Here is a 15,557-nt window from a genome sequence, read left to right on the forward strand (position 1 = left end):
ATTTATATAAAAATCCTTGAAGGATTTAAATTGCCTAAAGAAAAACCCAAAAAATTATATTCAATTAAATTCCAACATTTTTTATATGGACTAAAACAATCTGAACGCATGTGGTACATTCTATTAAGTGAGTGAAAGAAGATTTTATAAATGATCCAATTTGTCCATGCGTTTTTATTAAAAGATCAAAATCCAGATTTTCTATAATTGCTATTTATGTTGATGATTTGAATTTAGTTGGGATTCCTGAAGAGCTCACTAAAGCTGCTAATTATTTAATGGCTGAATTTGAAATGAAAGATTTAGGAAAGACAAAATATTGTCTTGACCTACAGATTGAACATGTAAATGACGAAATTTTTGTTCATCAATATAAATATACCAAGAAGGTATTAAGACAATTATATATGCACAAAGTTCATCCTTTGGGATCTCCAATGATGGTGTGATCACTTGATGTTAAAAAGGATTCATTTCGACCTCATGATAAGGGAGAGGGATTACTTGGTCCTGAAGTACCATATTTAAGTGTTATCGGCTCTCTAATGTATCTGGCCAATTGTACAAGACCTGTCATTGCATTTGCTATAAATCTACTGGTAAGATACAACTCTGCTCCTATTCGGCGGCACTGGAATGTAATTAAGCACATTCTGCGCTATTTGAGAGTACATCTGATTTGGGTATATTCTACTCATTTGATTTCAAATCTCAATTAGTAGGATATGCAGATGCTGGATATCTATCTAATCCTCACAATACTAAATCTCAAATTAGATATGCATTTTTTTTATGAAAAAACTATTATATTGTGGAAATCAGCAAAATAGACGATTACAACAATATCTTCCAATTATTTTGAAATACTAACTATCCATGAAACTAGTAGAGAATATGTGTGGCTTAGATCGATGATTTCTCATATCTAAGCAAATTGTGGTTCTCAATCAATTAAGAATATTCAAACAATTTTATATAAAAATAATGCTGCATGTATAGCTCGACTAAAAGAAGGATATATAAAGAGTGATAGAACAAATTATTTCTCTTTAAAATTCTTCTATATGCATGAATTCCAAAAAAAATGGTGACATAAATGTTCAGCAGATCCGATCAAGTAATAATCTTGTAAATTTGTTCACCAAAGATTTGCTTACTACAATATTCAAGAAATTGATTCATCTCATCGAAATGAGACACCTTAAAGATCTTAACAGAATGAGCTAATATATGGGTGACATCCTAGGGGAATTGTTATGAAATATATGTAGATGTCTCTAATGTCAACTATGAACCTACCCTATATATCTACACTATTTCATGTCCCATGGTGAACCTGCCCCATATATTTGTACTTATAAAGTGTATGTTACCCCATCTTCCACCTCTTTGATTTTTCCCATAATAAATGTTTAACTATCTATATTGCTCTATTAAAAGGCACCTTCCCCTTCTTATGTGGGACACATTTGATGTTTTCATATATGTAGACATATAGTGAGAATAAGAGAAGAGAAGTCATAAAGTGAAGAAGGGATAAAGAGGAGATAGATATATCTTGTATAAGGCCGATTTCATATTCTATTGTAATTTTTTTCGTAATAGTAAAGTTTTAATCTTATCCGCCCGTAAAATAGAATAGTCAGATGTCTTATTTGTTTTCTGCATTTTTATAACAGTAAATATGATTTTTGATCCGAAGCTTCGGTATTATTCGTGTTTTTCTACTTCTCTAGTTTTTTAACGCAGTTCGTTCTAACCTACGCCGCGGGGCGCAAAACGCCACTCCTTATCTTCATCCGGCCACGACCCTTCATGTGTGAAGCCGCGAGCTCTCTGCTCGACACAGGAGCTCAGCAATGGCGTCTCCCTCCATCTCATCAGCACTCACCTCTTCTTCTTCTCCTCCTCCTCCTTCTTCTTCGTTGTTTTCCCCCAAATTCATTGCCCACTTCTCATCTCCGCCGTTCATTTCCTTCTACCCCAGAAAAGCCAGTACTCTGAACCAACGGAGCAGAAGCCCTGGCTTGTTCGCTAGAGCACAAACAATGGATCTTTCAAGTCCGTTCTTCGAGGGCGGCGGGTTCGGGGGCGACCGCGAAAGCGACGGCGACGGCGGCCTGCCGTCTCCCCCCGGGTCAGTGCTGTCGGCGATAGAGGAGAAGGAGGAGCCCCAGTGCCCTCCGGGGCTCCGCCAGTACGAGACAATGGTGGTTCTCAGGCCGGACATGTCGGAAGACGAGCGTCTCGCTGTCACCCAGAAATACGAAGAGGTACTGATTAATTTATGTGCTGTTTGGTTAAATTTCTCTGTAACTTGGAATTTTAGGGTTTTCAGGAAATAGTGTTTTTTTTCATGTTTCTTGGACATGGGCAACCCTGCATTAGGCTTATGTAATTTGACAGACTTCAGCTTAGTAAATTTGTAGTGAGAAACTTCGCGGGGTATAGTCAAACGAATCAAAATTTCGCTTATTCTTTATCAAGGGGCTTTCCCCCTTCTATTATTCTATCAAAAAGAATAAAAACTCCTGATTCTACAACCACCACCACCACCACCACTAAGCCCTTAAGCCCCATTAGGTCGGGTGAACATCACGAACCAAACTTGTTCAGGGTATTATTCTTTCCTATGACTGCTTATCTTGCGTTCATGGGATGGTTGCCGTCATTTAAATAATAGTATAGGTTTTATGCTTTGACTATGTGTAAGTCTTAGTGTAGAGTAGGGGTGTGATTCCTCCTACATTTTGATGTTTTCAAGTGTCAAAGCTAAAATAACATATAAAGTTCTATAGGGGATGGTGAGTGTTCTCTAGTCTTGTAAAAATCACTGGCATTTGTTAAATATGTTGTTAGGAATATACGAACAAATTCCCGAAACCTGTGAGAAACAAATAGAGAAAGAATAACGCCAAAGAAAAAATTCAATCACACGCATAAGACAATATTTACGTGGTTCGGCAATTTTGCCTACGTTCACGGAGTTGCAGGGATTTCAATATTATTAGGAAGAAAGCACAGAGAGTGCGGCGATACAATTCTCTCACTCTCGCTCTCACTCGCGGATACAACCACTAAAGCCCTAATCACCCGAAAGCACCCTTTTTATATGTTGCACCTAGGGTTCCGTTCCGAATGGGCTCCAAAAATTTTCCCCGGGGGCGTTGCCCCCGGTCTTCGCTCCATAGACTAAGCCTTAGGATAAAAATCTCTAATTAAACAGAGGTCGGGTCGTCATTCAAATTAAGACACAACTAGGCTCCACAAAAGCCCAACATATGTTTAGTCTACTTGTCTCCCTCGCTAAACGCAAGTTACTTACAGAGGTGTTCTTAATGAATCACATTGCTTTAATGTTTATCGCTTGCTTTTCATTTGCTTTTATGAATTGCTTATTGCATTTGCTTACTTTTCATTCAGATGCTATGAATTTGTTCTTATGGTAAACTACAGTAGTCTTTGGCTAATTAGTTAGAAAAAATGCTTTAACTAATGCCACACGACTTGTCACAAGGTGTGAAGTGTTTGGCCTATGATAGTGAGCTATAAATTGTCCTCTTTCATCATCCCATACAATCTATGGCAATCCTCTAATGAACAGTGGAATCCGTAGTCAGTATCATAATCCAAGTTATTCTAGGTCTAGCCTTACTCCTACTAACATTAACTAGCTCACTCCTCCTTGTTTGTGCGTGCTATGTAGCGTGCATTGCAAGATCCCAAACCATATTAACCACCTTCCCCTCATCTTTTACAAGAACATGACATTCAAAAATGTTTTTATTCCTTAATTTATCTTCTGCAGTTTTACTGCTCATTCACCTTAACATTCTCATTTTGTTAACTTTTACTTTTTGTGCATATTGTTTCTTAGGTGCCTAACATTTTAATTCATATATCATGGCTTGTCTTGTATTATAGTAATTTATATAACTTTTAATATTAAGGGTAAATTCTACATCCACACAATATGCCAAGAATTTCTCCATTTTATCCAATCTACTAACTCTATGGATTACATTTCTCCTTCTCGTATGATAGTTTCAAAGTGTCGAAATTTAATGGTGCTATTAGATTTTTTTAGTAGTTTAATATTTTCTATAATTATTTTTCCTAAAATGACTAAAATTACATTTTGTATATTCTATTTTATTTTTACTTGGCTCAAAACCTCTAGATCCTAAAGTTTGTCTCTATAATTCTAAGTTGGATTTTACTTCAACTTTAGTTTTGTCAATCATGACAATATCATCTACAAACCTCATTTTGGATGTTTTTAGTGAGTTCATCCATCCCTAATGCAAGAAGGTAAGGACTCATGGTCGACTCTTGATGTATACCTCTTACAATTAGAAATACCCTAGACTCTTCTCATGTAGTTCTAAAACTAGTTATTACTATATTGTACATATCCTTAATGACACCTATAATACTTACTACATACTTCCCCCCCCCCCCCCCTCCTTTTTTCTCCTAGAATGCACCGTAGAACTTCCCTAGGTACTCTATCATAGGATTTGTTAATAAAAACAAAACCATGTACAAGTTGTCTTCTTTTTCCTAAACATTTTTTCATTGATCTTTGGATATATAGACTTTTGCAGTTAATCTTACTAGGCATAAAATCAAATTGATTTTTCAAAAACTTGTTCTAGTTTTGTTAAATTATTCTTTCCCAAAGTTTCATTTTGTAACTCATGAGTTTAATTCTGCATTAGTTATTACAATTTGGAATATTACCTTTATTTTTATATATTGGTATTAAGGTTTTTTTCCTCCATTTATTGGACATTTTTTTAGTTCTTATAATTGTAAAAAATTATTTAATCATATAACTAAATTATCACCTAGGCATTTCCAAAAATTTTAATTGGGTATATTAGCTAGTCCCGTAGCTTCTCAAATTTTCATCTTCTATAATGCAAGTTATTATTATTATTATTATTATTATTATTATTATTATTTTGGGGGTGGGGGTGTTAAGAAAGAATTGGAGACTGTTGACACAGAGATTAAGGGAGAAGGATTTAGAATGCTACGGTATTGGAGAGAAATCTAAGGAAACTAGCTGGCTTTTAATGGCATCAATATGCAAGTGATGGAGATAATTAAAAAATTGGTGGGGGTGGGAATGGGGGTGTTAAGAAAGAATTGGAGACTGTTGAGACAGAGATTAAGGGAGAAGGATTTAGAATGCTACGGTATTGAAGAGAAATCTAAGGAAACTAGCTGGCTTTTAATGGCATCAATATGCTAATGATGGAGATAATTAAAAAATTACAACTATGGTTTCAGTGAGTTGTGAATAGTTGCATGTTCTGCAGTGGCATGTTGACATAAAAACTCGGCATGCACTTGAAAAGTTCCTACTGAAGTTTGTTATTTGAACTCCACTTGCTTTATTGTAATTGTGCAATTTTCCTTCATACAAGCATAAGTTATTTTGAAGAAAGGAAGAAAGAAGAAAGGAAAGAAATGTGCTGCAATGAATGTGATACTATGAAGAAAAATTACATGTGATTTATTCATAGTACTGCTGGGACAAACCAGGAGCATTGGAGTGTTAGAATTTAAAAGTAACCCTGGTTCCTGTATAGATGTGATGTTTGGTGTGTTCCTCAAAGAGTTGAATTTACTTTTGGCCTCCCCAAGTAATAAGAATTGATTCACTTGCAGTTATTTGAGTTCTGGTTTAAGATAGGAGAGCAAAGATTTTTTATGGCTAACTTGAGGTTTTTGTGTTGTGCTAGGTCTATGAAAAACTTGCTTCTTTTTTCATCAACAGAGGATGCAATCTTTGTACTTGGTTTGTGCTTCTTTTTTTTTTCCCTTTGACTCTACTGAAGAAAATAACCACACTATTCCTGACCCTTAACGCATGGTATGCTTTTGTCTTTTGGATGGCATCTAGTGGTTCTACCCACTTCATTATTTTAAATTTTACTATTTTTAAAATATTTTCACTGTCCATGATATTTCATACACACAGCAAAAAAATTTCAACATGTTTAATTCAAGAACATACATTTATAGCTGTACTGAGTATTCTCATGCCCGAGTTATCGCGTCCATAATCAACTGCCATATATGATAAGTGATTAGTTCAACTCCATGCATTGTTCTTAAAAACTATAATGAATCCTTTTTCAAGTGATGAAACCCTGTGAGAAGTATTAGCCCCATTTTCTTGTATTATTTAAAGTGAAAAACCTCCCTGAAAATTGTCCCAATAAATGAAATAAACTAAAATAGTTGTGTGTGTTGCAATTGATAGTGCTCAATGTAATTAATATGTGCAATTTCATGAAAACCTAAAACATATGTGAACATAAAGGAGTTGTATTTTAAATGTTCTGAATAAAAATGTGAGATAATAGCACATGCTGCAAAACTCTATGAGCAGTTTCATTTTCATGGGCCACTTGTATGGTATTTTAGGTTCTTAAGGAAGATTGTTCCTGTTAATTTGTAATTGTTCTGTGTATCTCTACCTGTTGAAATGCTATTACACTTCCCTCTTGGCTCCAGCAGTTGATTTCTCCTCCTCCCTATCTTTAGAAGGTTAGAGCAAGGACAAACTTAGTGGAATTAAAGTATGAGTGTTTTCCTGTTTTTTTTTTTTCAAATGTAATAGTCTGTGTGAGGCAAGATCGGCCAATATATATATATATATATATGAAGTTCCGCTCTCGGGCAAGGAATAGCAAGATGAGCATGTGAAACTTTGAGCACCATCTGTTGAAGGTTTACTCTCTTGGGTCATTGTTAATGGTTCTCTTTTTGCAGTTGCTTGTTGCTGGGGGTGGCATGTATGTGGAGGTGTTCAACAGAGGGGTGATCCCGCTGGCCTATAGTATCAAGAAGAGAAACAAAGCAGGAGAAAGCAACACTTATTTGGATGGTATCTACCTCCTCTTCACCTATTTCACCAAACCCGAGTCCCTGGCAGTTCTTGAGGCAACACTGCAAGCCGATGACGAAGTTATTCGTTCATCCAGTTTCAAAATAAGGAAGAGGAAGTATTAGCTGGGTTGAATTAAGTTTTTTGGGTAAAAAATTTAAAAGTTATATATTTGAACTCTTGTTAGCTTGTATGCATGTAAGAATATATTTTCACAAAACATTGGGAATGAATTCTTGTGCAACATAATCAGTTTAGCGGCATAGGATGTTACACAATTGCTGGAAATAGAGAGGGTATCTCTTTTTGGGGATACTGTAAATGGGTGAACAGAAAAATTATGCAGCATGTTTGGTTCTGTTTTCATTTCTTGTTGCACTTGGGATTGGAGCAGAAGAAAAACTGAAGTGCAGGATCCTTGTGGTAACCATGGGCGTGAGGTGTGCCAACCTTGAGATCTCTAAACCTTATACGATCAGCCCCCTCCTGCAACTTCTTGCAACCAAGGGTCTGCTGAATCTCTGTTCTTTGTGCATTGTGGAAACATTTGGATCCTTTGGAAACAGAGCAGTCTTTGAGCACACAACTGCAATTTCTCAATTGCCAATTGCCAAACATGCCATAGCCCAGCAAGGGAAAAAAGCCAATGATAACTTGTGCACTAAAGATGGGATCTCAGTTAATCCTCGACCAAATGGTGGTTGGACTCTCAGAAACTCTCTTTCCTTTTCTTTCTCTTCTCTATTCTGTCTAAAATTCTCATTTTTCTAAAGCTGTCTCTATTAAAGGATTGTTTTGAGAAAAACAGAGATTGCCCAATTTTTTATTTTTAAAAAAGTGAGAGATGAAATAATAGAAGGATTTTCCATAGTTAAAATAATAATAATAATAATAATAATAATAATAATAATAATAATAATAATAATAATAATATAATTCAGGGAGCAGCTTGGGGATCCTACCTGATACCCACTTCAAGAAAGTGAGAAAATCTGTCATGATCCACCAGCAATTAAACTGTGAGATCTCTTCAAATCCGAAGGAAAATTGCATCCTGGATGAGCAAGAAACTAGGAAAAGTTGCACTCCGGACAAATCATGAATCATTGGAGGCACAAAAATATATACTTGAGTGAAAAGAAGTTTGTAATAAATAATTGGTCAACTGTCAAGCTCATGTGATTAAATCAAGAGATATTTATTTGTCGGATCCTAATGAGTGGCAAAATTAAAAATTGTTTTTGTGAGTGATAGATTAAGTACAATATAGATTAATCAATGATTTTTGGATGTAAAATGATTGTTTCAATCTTAATAATACATGCTTGTGAGTGGTATACTTTTATCCAGGAAATGTCCTTATAAAATAATTTTTTCCTTCCAAAAAACTTGTATCCATCACCCAGCAATAGTTTACAACCCTACAATTATGGTAGGTCAACAATTTGCAATTCACACACTAAATCTTGCCTTTTGAATTACCCTTTGAAAGGGGCACTTCCAATATTATATCTGTGTTATGCAGCATGCTTTAGTGATATTTTAATTAAAATAAACTATTCCTGTGCCTCTGCAAACGATGAAAAGCTTATCACTTTAGTCCTACGTATGGACGGTGAATTCATTCTCATTCAAAACAAAAATGAGCTCTTAATAAATCGATATATATGAATGTGCAAGAAAAGTTTGTCCCCACAAACCACTTCGAGTTTATGACTCTCTCTCTCTCTCTCTCTCTCTCTCTCTCTCTCTCTCTCTCTCTCTCTCTCTCACACACACACACACACAATAATTTCTATCTTGGATAGAAACTTCATGTTATTTCTCTCTTGCCAATCAAAATTGAAATGAACCCCAATCAATGCACATGAACTTTGACTCTATCTTAATTTTTTAAATAATATTTTAAAAGTGGAAGCTTGACCAGACCAAAGTTGAATAAGGCTCAATTTCAATGAAAAAATAATTTAGTATGATTCGATCTTTCAACCGAATAGTTGAGATTATTGCAAATCCTACTGATATACCCCAAATATATCACCTACCCTAAAGAGAAGACATGTGTCCAGTATTAATGGGGGAAATCACTTACAACCAGAGCCAGTGACGCTGGCCATATATTGACCGGAGTGATCCACGCCCGTGCTATAATGATTAGAGTGATCCACACCAAGTGTTATAAATGACAGATCTACTAGACTCAAACTTGGCCAATATAAAAAGGGTACTACGAAGAGGTTAAGGTATCTCATTCTAACCCAATTTCACTGTTGCTTATAACCTCTCAAAGCACTCCCTTGCTTAAGCATCAGAGAGATACCCCGGGGTACACCCCGAATCCTCCAAGTCGCGTTTGTTTTTGTCCTTTTCAGGTGATCAGGATCGAAAAGCTCGCCGGAGGTCAGATCGACATTTTTGGCAGCAACAGTTGGCGCCGTCTGTGGGAACGCTTCTGAGAGGTTTTAAATTTTCGATCATTGATCTCTCCATCATGACAACAACCACCAATTCCAGGTCTGACCCTGCTGCGGGGTGATCAATCACCCTAGTTCGTTCATTCTGCACCCGGAGACCTTTTGGGAGTGACAAGGGAGGAATTCCTTATCTTCCAAAGGAGAATGGAAGCCTCCTAGAAGAAGATGGAGGACAAGTTCAACATGCTCTTACAGAAAATGAGTCATAGAGAACTTGCCCCCCACCAGTGGCTAGTTGATCCTAACTCATAGGAGAAAGCGGAAGACCCAAATGAGAGTAATGGAAAAACCAACCCCACAAAGAAGGTGGAGGACGCGAACAACGTGGGAGTCAATGAACAATGATCGAATGAACTGGAGGATTCAAGAAGATTGACCAAATAGAAAAGATGATGAAGGAGGCTTGCTCCAACCCGTCCTGCTGGGAGACCTCGTTGAATTCTTCAGATCCACCCTTCATCAAAGAAGTGATGGAGGTCCCGTTGCCAAGTAAATTCAAAATGCCTACCTTAGAAAGGTATGAAGGCTCGACCGACCCGGTTGATCACCTAGATACCTTTAAGGTTTCAATGCAACTGCGAGGTGCACCAGATGATATTATGTGTCGTGCTTTTGCTACCACCCTTAAAGGGAATGTTAGGGCATGGTACCGAACCCTAAAACCCAGATTCATCAAATCCTTCTCTAAGATGGAACAACAATTTGCCAGGGACTTCATCAGGCGCCGCAGGATGGCAAAGACCTTAGCTCATCTGTTGAACCTGGTCCAAGGAGAAAGGGAAACGTTGAAAAAATTCATACATCGCTTTGTCGCTTCTACCTTAGAGATTTGCAAGTTAGATCATGGGGTAGTATTGGCATCCCTAACCACGGCCCTCCAACCTGAGGACTTCTTGTACTCCCTGTGGAAAATGCCTCTAGCCGACATGGGAGAACTAATGGCACGAGCATAGAAGTATATCAATCTGGAATAAGTAATGGATACAAGGAGAGATCGAGTTGATTGAAAAGAAAGAGCTCGAGGGATACGGGGGAGGCCTCCAAAACAGGGAAGAAGCAAGAGAGTGGCAAGCGGCAGAGCAGCCCTAGGGGGTTAGAAATACAAGTAAGTTCTAGTCCTACACTCCCCTAAATGTCTCATGAACCAATGCCCTAGGGGGCTCTGACTCAATCTAGTATGCCTAGAAAGGAGATTTTTCATAAAATCGCACCTGATCTGTCAATCATATCTTCGAACATTTTGCGTGCCTCTATTAAATTATCAAATGTTGCATACATATCTATAAGCGCATTCTCTGTCACACTACTCGATTTTAGCACAAAAGATGAGCATAGCTCATTAGGTAAAAGAAAATCAGCCCAATTGATGAGCAACACTCGTGAGGCCAGAAGACTGCCCAACAGATGAGCACAACTCATTAGGTAAAATCGGCCCAATTGACAAGCAATGCTCGTGAGGTTAGAAGACTACCCAACAAATGAGCATAACTCATTAGGAAAAATCGGCCCAACTGACGAGTAACGCTCGTGAGGCCATGAGATTGCCCAACAAATGAGTATAGTTCATTAGGAAAAATCGGCCTAATTGACAAGCAACACTCGTGAGGCCAAAAAAGCAACTCGGTAAGAATACGCATGAAGAGTCGTTCGGCAAGAATGCCAATGTAGAGTAGCTTGGCAAGAATACGCATGAAGAGTAGCTCAGCAAGAATGCCCATGTAGAGCAGTTCGGTAAGAATGTCCATGAAGAGCGGTTCGGCAAGAATTCGCATGAAAAGCGGCTTGGCAAGAATGCTCATGCAGAACAGTTCGGCAAGAATGCCCATGTAAAGCAGCTCGGTAAGAATGCCAATGTAGAGCAACTTAGCAAGAATGCCTATGAAGAGCAGCTCAGCAAGAATGCTCATGAAGAGCAGTTCGACAAGAATGTCCATGTAGAGTAATTCAGTAAGAATGCCAATGTAGAGCAGCTTGGTAAGAATGCCCATGAAGAGTAGTTCGGCAAGAATTCCTATGTAAAACAGCTCGGCAAGAATGTCTATGAAGAGTGGCTCGGCAAGAATGCGCATGAGGAGTGGCTCAGCATGTATTAGCAAAAATGCCAATGTAGAGCAGTTTGGCAAGAATGCCAATGTAGAGCAGCTAAGCAAGAATGCCCATGAAGAGCAGTTCGGCAGGAATGCCCACAAAGAGCAGCTCGGCAGGAATGCCCACGAAGAGCAGCTCGGCAGTTCGATAAGAATGCCCACAAAGAGTAGCTCAGCAGCTCGTCAAGAATGCCCATGAGGAGTAGCTCAGTAGCTTGACAAGAATGCGAATGAAGAACAGCTTAATAAAAATGTCCATGTAGAGCAGCTCGGTAAGAATGCTCATGTAGAGCAGCACGACAAGAATTCCCATAAAGAGCAGCTCGACAAAAATGCCCACGAAGAGCAGTTTGGCAGTTCGGCAAGAATTCCAAATGAAGAGCAGCTCAGTAGCTCAGCAAGAATCATCATGAAGAGCAAGTCGGCAGCTTAGTAAGAATGCCCACGAAGAGCAGCTCGGCAGTTCGGAAAAAATTCCAAATGAAGAGCAGCTCGGCAAGAATCACCATGAAGAGCAGCTCGGTAGCTCAGCATGTAATAACCCAAAGAATAATGGTATTTAAATAATAAAGAGAGAGGAAAATGGAAATTGTAAAAATAAGGCGGCAGAAAACTTCACGTTCGTCGACGACGTTGCATTTTGGGCTCATCGACGAGGGTGTGCTTTGTTGACGAGAAGATACCGAGAGGCTATTTTTTTTAGGTCTGAATTTTGTCGATGAGGAATAGTATTCGTCGACGAATTGCCTTATTGACCTTGTCGACGAGGTGACGTGACTCGTCAATGAAGACCAGTATATAAATAACCCTAAACGCGATTTTTCAACTGATTTTCGCGCAGAAACCCTCTTCTCTCTCTCTCTCTCTCTCTCTCTCTCTCTCTCTCTCTCCTCTGCGGTTTTCATCCCTTCTCTCTAAGTTTTTGGGTCGGATTTACGTCGGTTCGACGATCTGAAGCCACCACGACACTTCTGGGGAAGTTCTCTACATATCTGCTGGAGTGGATCGTCGATGGGGCTAGTTTGAAATTCATCCCTGATTCATGGTAAGGCTATTTATTCAAAATTTGGTCTTCCCATAGTTATAGGAAATATTATTCATGGAAAAAATACTAAAATTGGTATTTGGGAGTTGTTGTTTTCAAGGTGTTGAACGGGGAATCCTAGGAGTGCAGGACCAGTGAATTTTAGGGGGATTTCTTTTCAGTAATCAGGTAAAGGAATAAACTAAAGCAGTCATTTTTCATGCAAATTATTATTATTATTTATCAGCAAATTAATTTTCAAAAAGCATATATATATATATATATATATATATAAAAGTAAATTGGTATAAATGCATATTTGGGAAAATACTGCTATTATGTTGAAATGTATATATATTATGAAATGTCAAAAAATATGACTTTGTAATAGAATGTATGGTTTTATTCAGCATTGTGTGGCATGAATATCATTTTACATGGAAAGTATTATGTTATGGCAATTTTACGAATAAGGTATGTTTTCAGAGATTATGAAATAATGTAGTACATTATGATTTCAAAATACATGATAAATGAATTATTTATTCAGAATGATAAGTATGAAATGTTCGGCGCAAGGTCGTGTATTATGTATGATTTCGGCGTAAAGCCATATTTATGAATGTTCGGCACAAGGCCGCAAATATGAAAGAATATGACGCAGGATCGTATATATGTAAGTATGTTATTATAGAAAATTCTATCAATCTATTTATATTAGACAAGTATATTATCATGTATTATATGTTATCAGAACCTGGATGATAGTTCAGTTCAGTTTCAAGAGCACAGTACCGTAGTTATATAGATCAGATTATTACATTCAGACTTGTGCTAACTGCCCCTGCAAGTAGAGGGGGTGGGAGATGGATAGTCAATATGGCTTTCAGTGTAGAGTTGTAGACGTTCACCTGACAATCTGAACCAGGGTGTGGCGGGCCCATTGTACTTACAGACATTTTTTGACTCGGTAGTGGTCAGCTGGCCATTGTCGGGTCCCGCCTTCGGGTTGCACAACCCGTCATGGGGGGTAATACATGACATTAATTAGCTATACATTCTGAGTGAATTTCAGTATTACCAGCTATATAATCAGTATGGCTTATTAGAAATTATGAAAGTATATGATTATTCAGTATGTTATGATGAATGTTTTCTAGCATATGAAATGTATTGTATATGTACTATAGCACTAAATATTCATGTTGTCATACAACTGTATTTAGTTTATTTTCCCTTACTGAGAGGTGTCTCACCCGTCAAACTTAAATAATTTTCAGGAAATCCAGAAAGATTGGCGGATTGAGGCCGCCGTTGAGATAGGTTGATACTACCCTACTATGAGGGTAAGTTTTGATCTAGGGACAGAAAATTTATGTTATGGGTTCATAGATATGTAAATATTTTTGTATTTTTGGAGATTGTATATAAACACAATATTCTAGGAATGTAGTTGACTTTGGTATTACACATTTTATGGTTATAAGAATGTGATTTATATTTACTGCTGCTTAGGTTTCTGCTGTGAATGTCAGATGTGTCCCCGTTACCCATGGGTTTAGGTTGACTTTATTATTAAATATGTTTTATTATATGATAAGATAAGCAGGTCGTTACACGGCAAGAATGCCCTATGAAGAGCAGCTCAACGGCTCAGCACGAATGCCCCACGATGAGTTGCTCGGGACAAATGCCTTATGGATACTTGCTCAGCACAAAATGCTCGACGAAGATCTACTCGGCATCATTGGCTCAGGTGAACCAAAAAACCTGGCTCGACACGATTCGCACACAGAAGCATTGGCTCGGATGAGTCGGTATGTTAGTACGTTCAGCTCGGCAAGCCACACCCAAATCTGGCTCAGCGAATCGACTCGCCAAAGCCATGTACGCCTCCACCTCTGCTTGGACTAGCCAACTCCCCCTCGAGTTCAGCTTAGCAAAGCCAGGAGAGCTGCAAGATCGGCTCGAGTAAGCCGAGCATGCCCCAAATTCGGCTCGGCAAGCCGTAAATAAAGAAGTAGTTAAAAAGGGTGTTAAAAAAAATTTTCTCGTCAGCCCAAGCCTTCGCTCCATGGACTAAGCCTGAGTAATAAATCTCCCGTTAAGAAACCACGCATTGGTTCATCACCCGGATCAAACACAACTAGGCTCCACAAAAGCCCAATAAGAACAACTTTCAAACTTTGGGAACATGGTTCAAAACTTTGAAACTAAGGGGGAGCAACTGATATACCCCAAATATATCACCTACTCTAAAGAGAAGGCATGTGTCCAGCATTAATGGGGGAAATAACCTACAAAGTCAATTGCTCGACCAGAGCCATTGACTCCGGGCATATATTGATCGGAGTGATCCACGCAGGCGCTATAATGATCAGAGTGATCCACGCCAAGCGCTATAAGTGACAGATCTATGAGGGTCAAACTTGATCAATATAAAAAGGGTACTACGGAGAGGTTAAGGTATCTCATTCTAACCCAATTTCACTATTGCTTACAATCTCTCTTAGAGCACTCCCTTACTTAAGCATCGGAGAGATCCTCTGGAGTACACCCCGGGTCCTCCAAGTCACGTTTGTTTTTGTCCTTTTCAGGTGATCAGGATCGAAAAGCTCGTCGGAGGTCAAATCGACATTTTTGGCAGCAACACCTACGAAAAGAAAACCACAAAACTTGCTTAAACCTAAATATTACTCAAATATTATTATATAAATACACACATACACCCACATATAAACATTTGTAAGTTAGGTTTAACATTTTAAAAAATTAATTCCCACAGGCTTGATGATGATGCAAGTGGGTTCAAATGCTCCTATCTTATGTAAGAACACAAGAAGGTAAAGACATGTCAACTTGCTAGTAAGTTAAAAGTTAAAACGAAATCAGAGTTGGTTCCCCATTGTTGTATATGTGGTGTAATGGTGGTTAGGCCATTGATGACCTGCCAACCATAGATGATCAGACCCAACAGCTCAAAAAATTATATATGCAACACCCACATACTTCTCAGGGAAGACATACATACCTACTATAAAGTTTCACAAGCAATCTCATTGAATCCC

At 38.1% G+C, this 15,557-nt stretch overlaps 1 protein-coding gene across 1 annotated transcript; it reads left to right on the forward strand.

The window, feature by feature from the left end:
- The first annotated feature begins 1,719 nt into the window (after positions 1 to 1,719).
- LOC131157001 (small ribosomal subunit protein bS6c) lies at positions 1,720 to 7,242 on the forward strand. The gene is made up of 2 exons (XM_058110811.1): positions 1,720 to 2,273; positions 6,790 to 7,242. The coding sequence occupies exons 1-2, from the start codon at positions 1,860 to 1,862 to the stop codon at positions 7,027 to 7,029; spliced, it is 654 nt and encodes a 217-aa protein (XP_057966794.1). The 5' UTR covers positions 1,720 to 1,859; the 3' UTR covers positions 7,030 to 7,242.
- Positions 7,243 to 15,557: the final 8,315 nt, after the last annotated feature.

The sequence above is a fragment of the Malania oleifera genome, chromosome 6 (assembly GCF_029873635.1).
Source record: "Malania oleifera isolate guangnan ecotype guangnan chromosome 6, ASM2987363v1, whole genome shotgun sequence".
Taxonomy (NCBI): domain Eukaryota; kingdom Viridiplantae; phylum Streptophyta; class Magnoliopsida; order Santalales; family Ximeniaceae; genus Malania; species Malania oleifera.

Bases quoted from the DNA above. Each gene is read 5' to 3' on its own strand.
- LOC131157001 (XM_058110811.1), top strand. From the start codon at position 1,860: ATGGCGTCTCCCTCCATCTCATCAGCACTCACCTCTTCTTCTTCTCCT. The intron at 2,274-6,789 runs GTACTGATTAAT...CTCTTTTTGCAG, and splicing joins TCACCCAGAAATACGAAGAG to TTGCTTGTTGCTGGGGGTGG.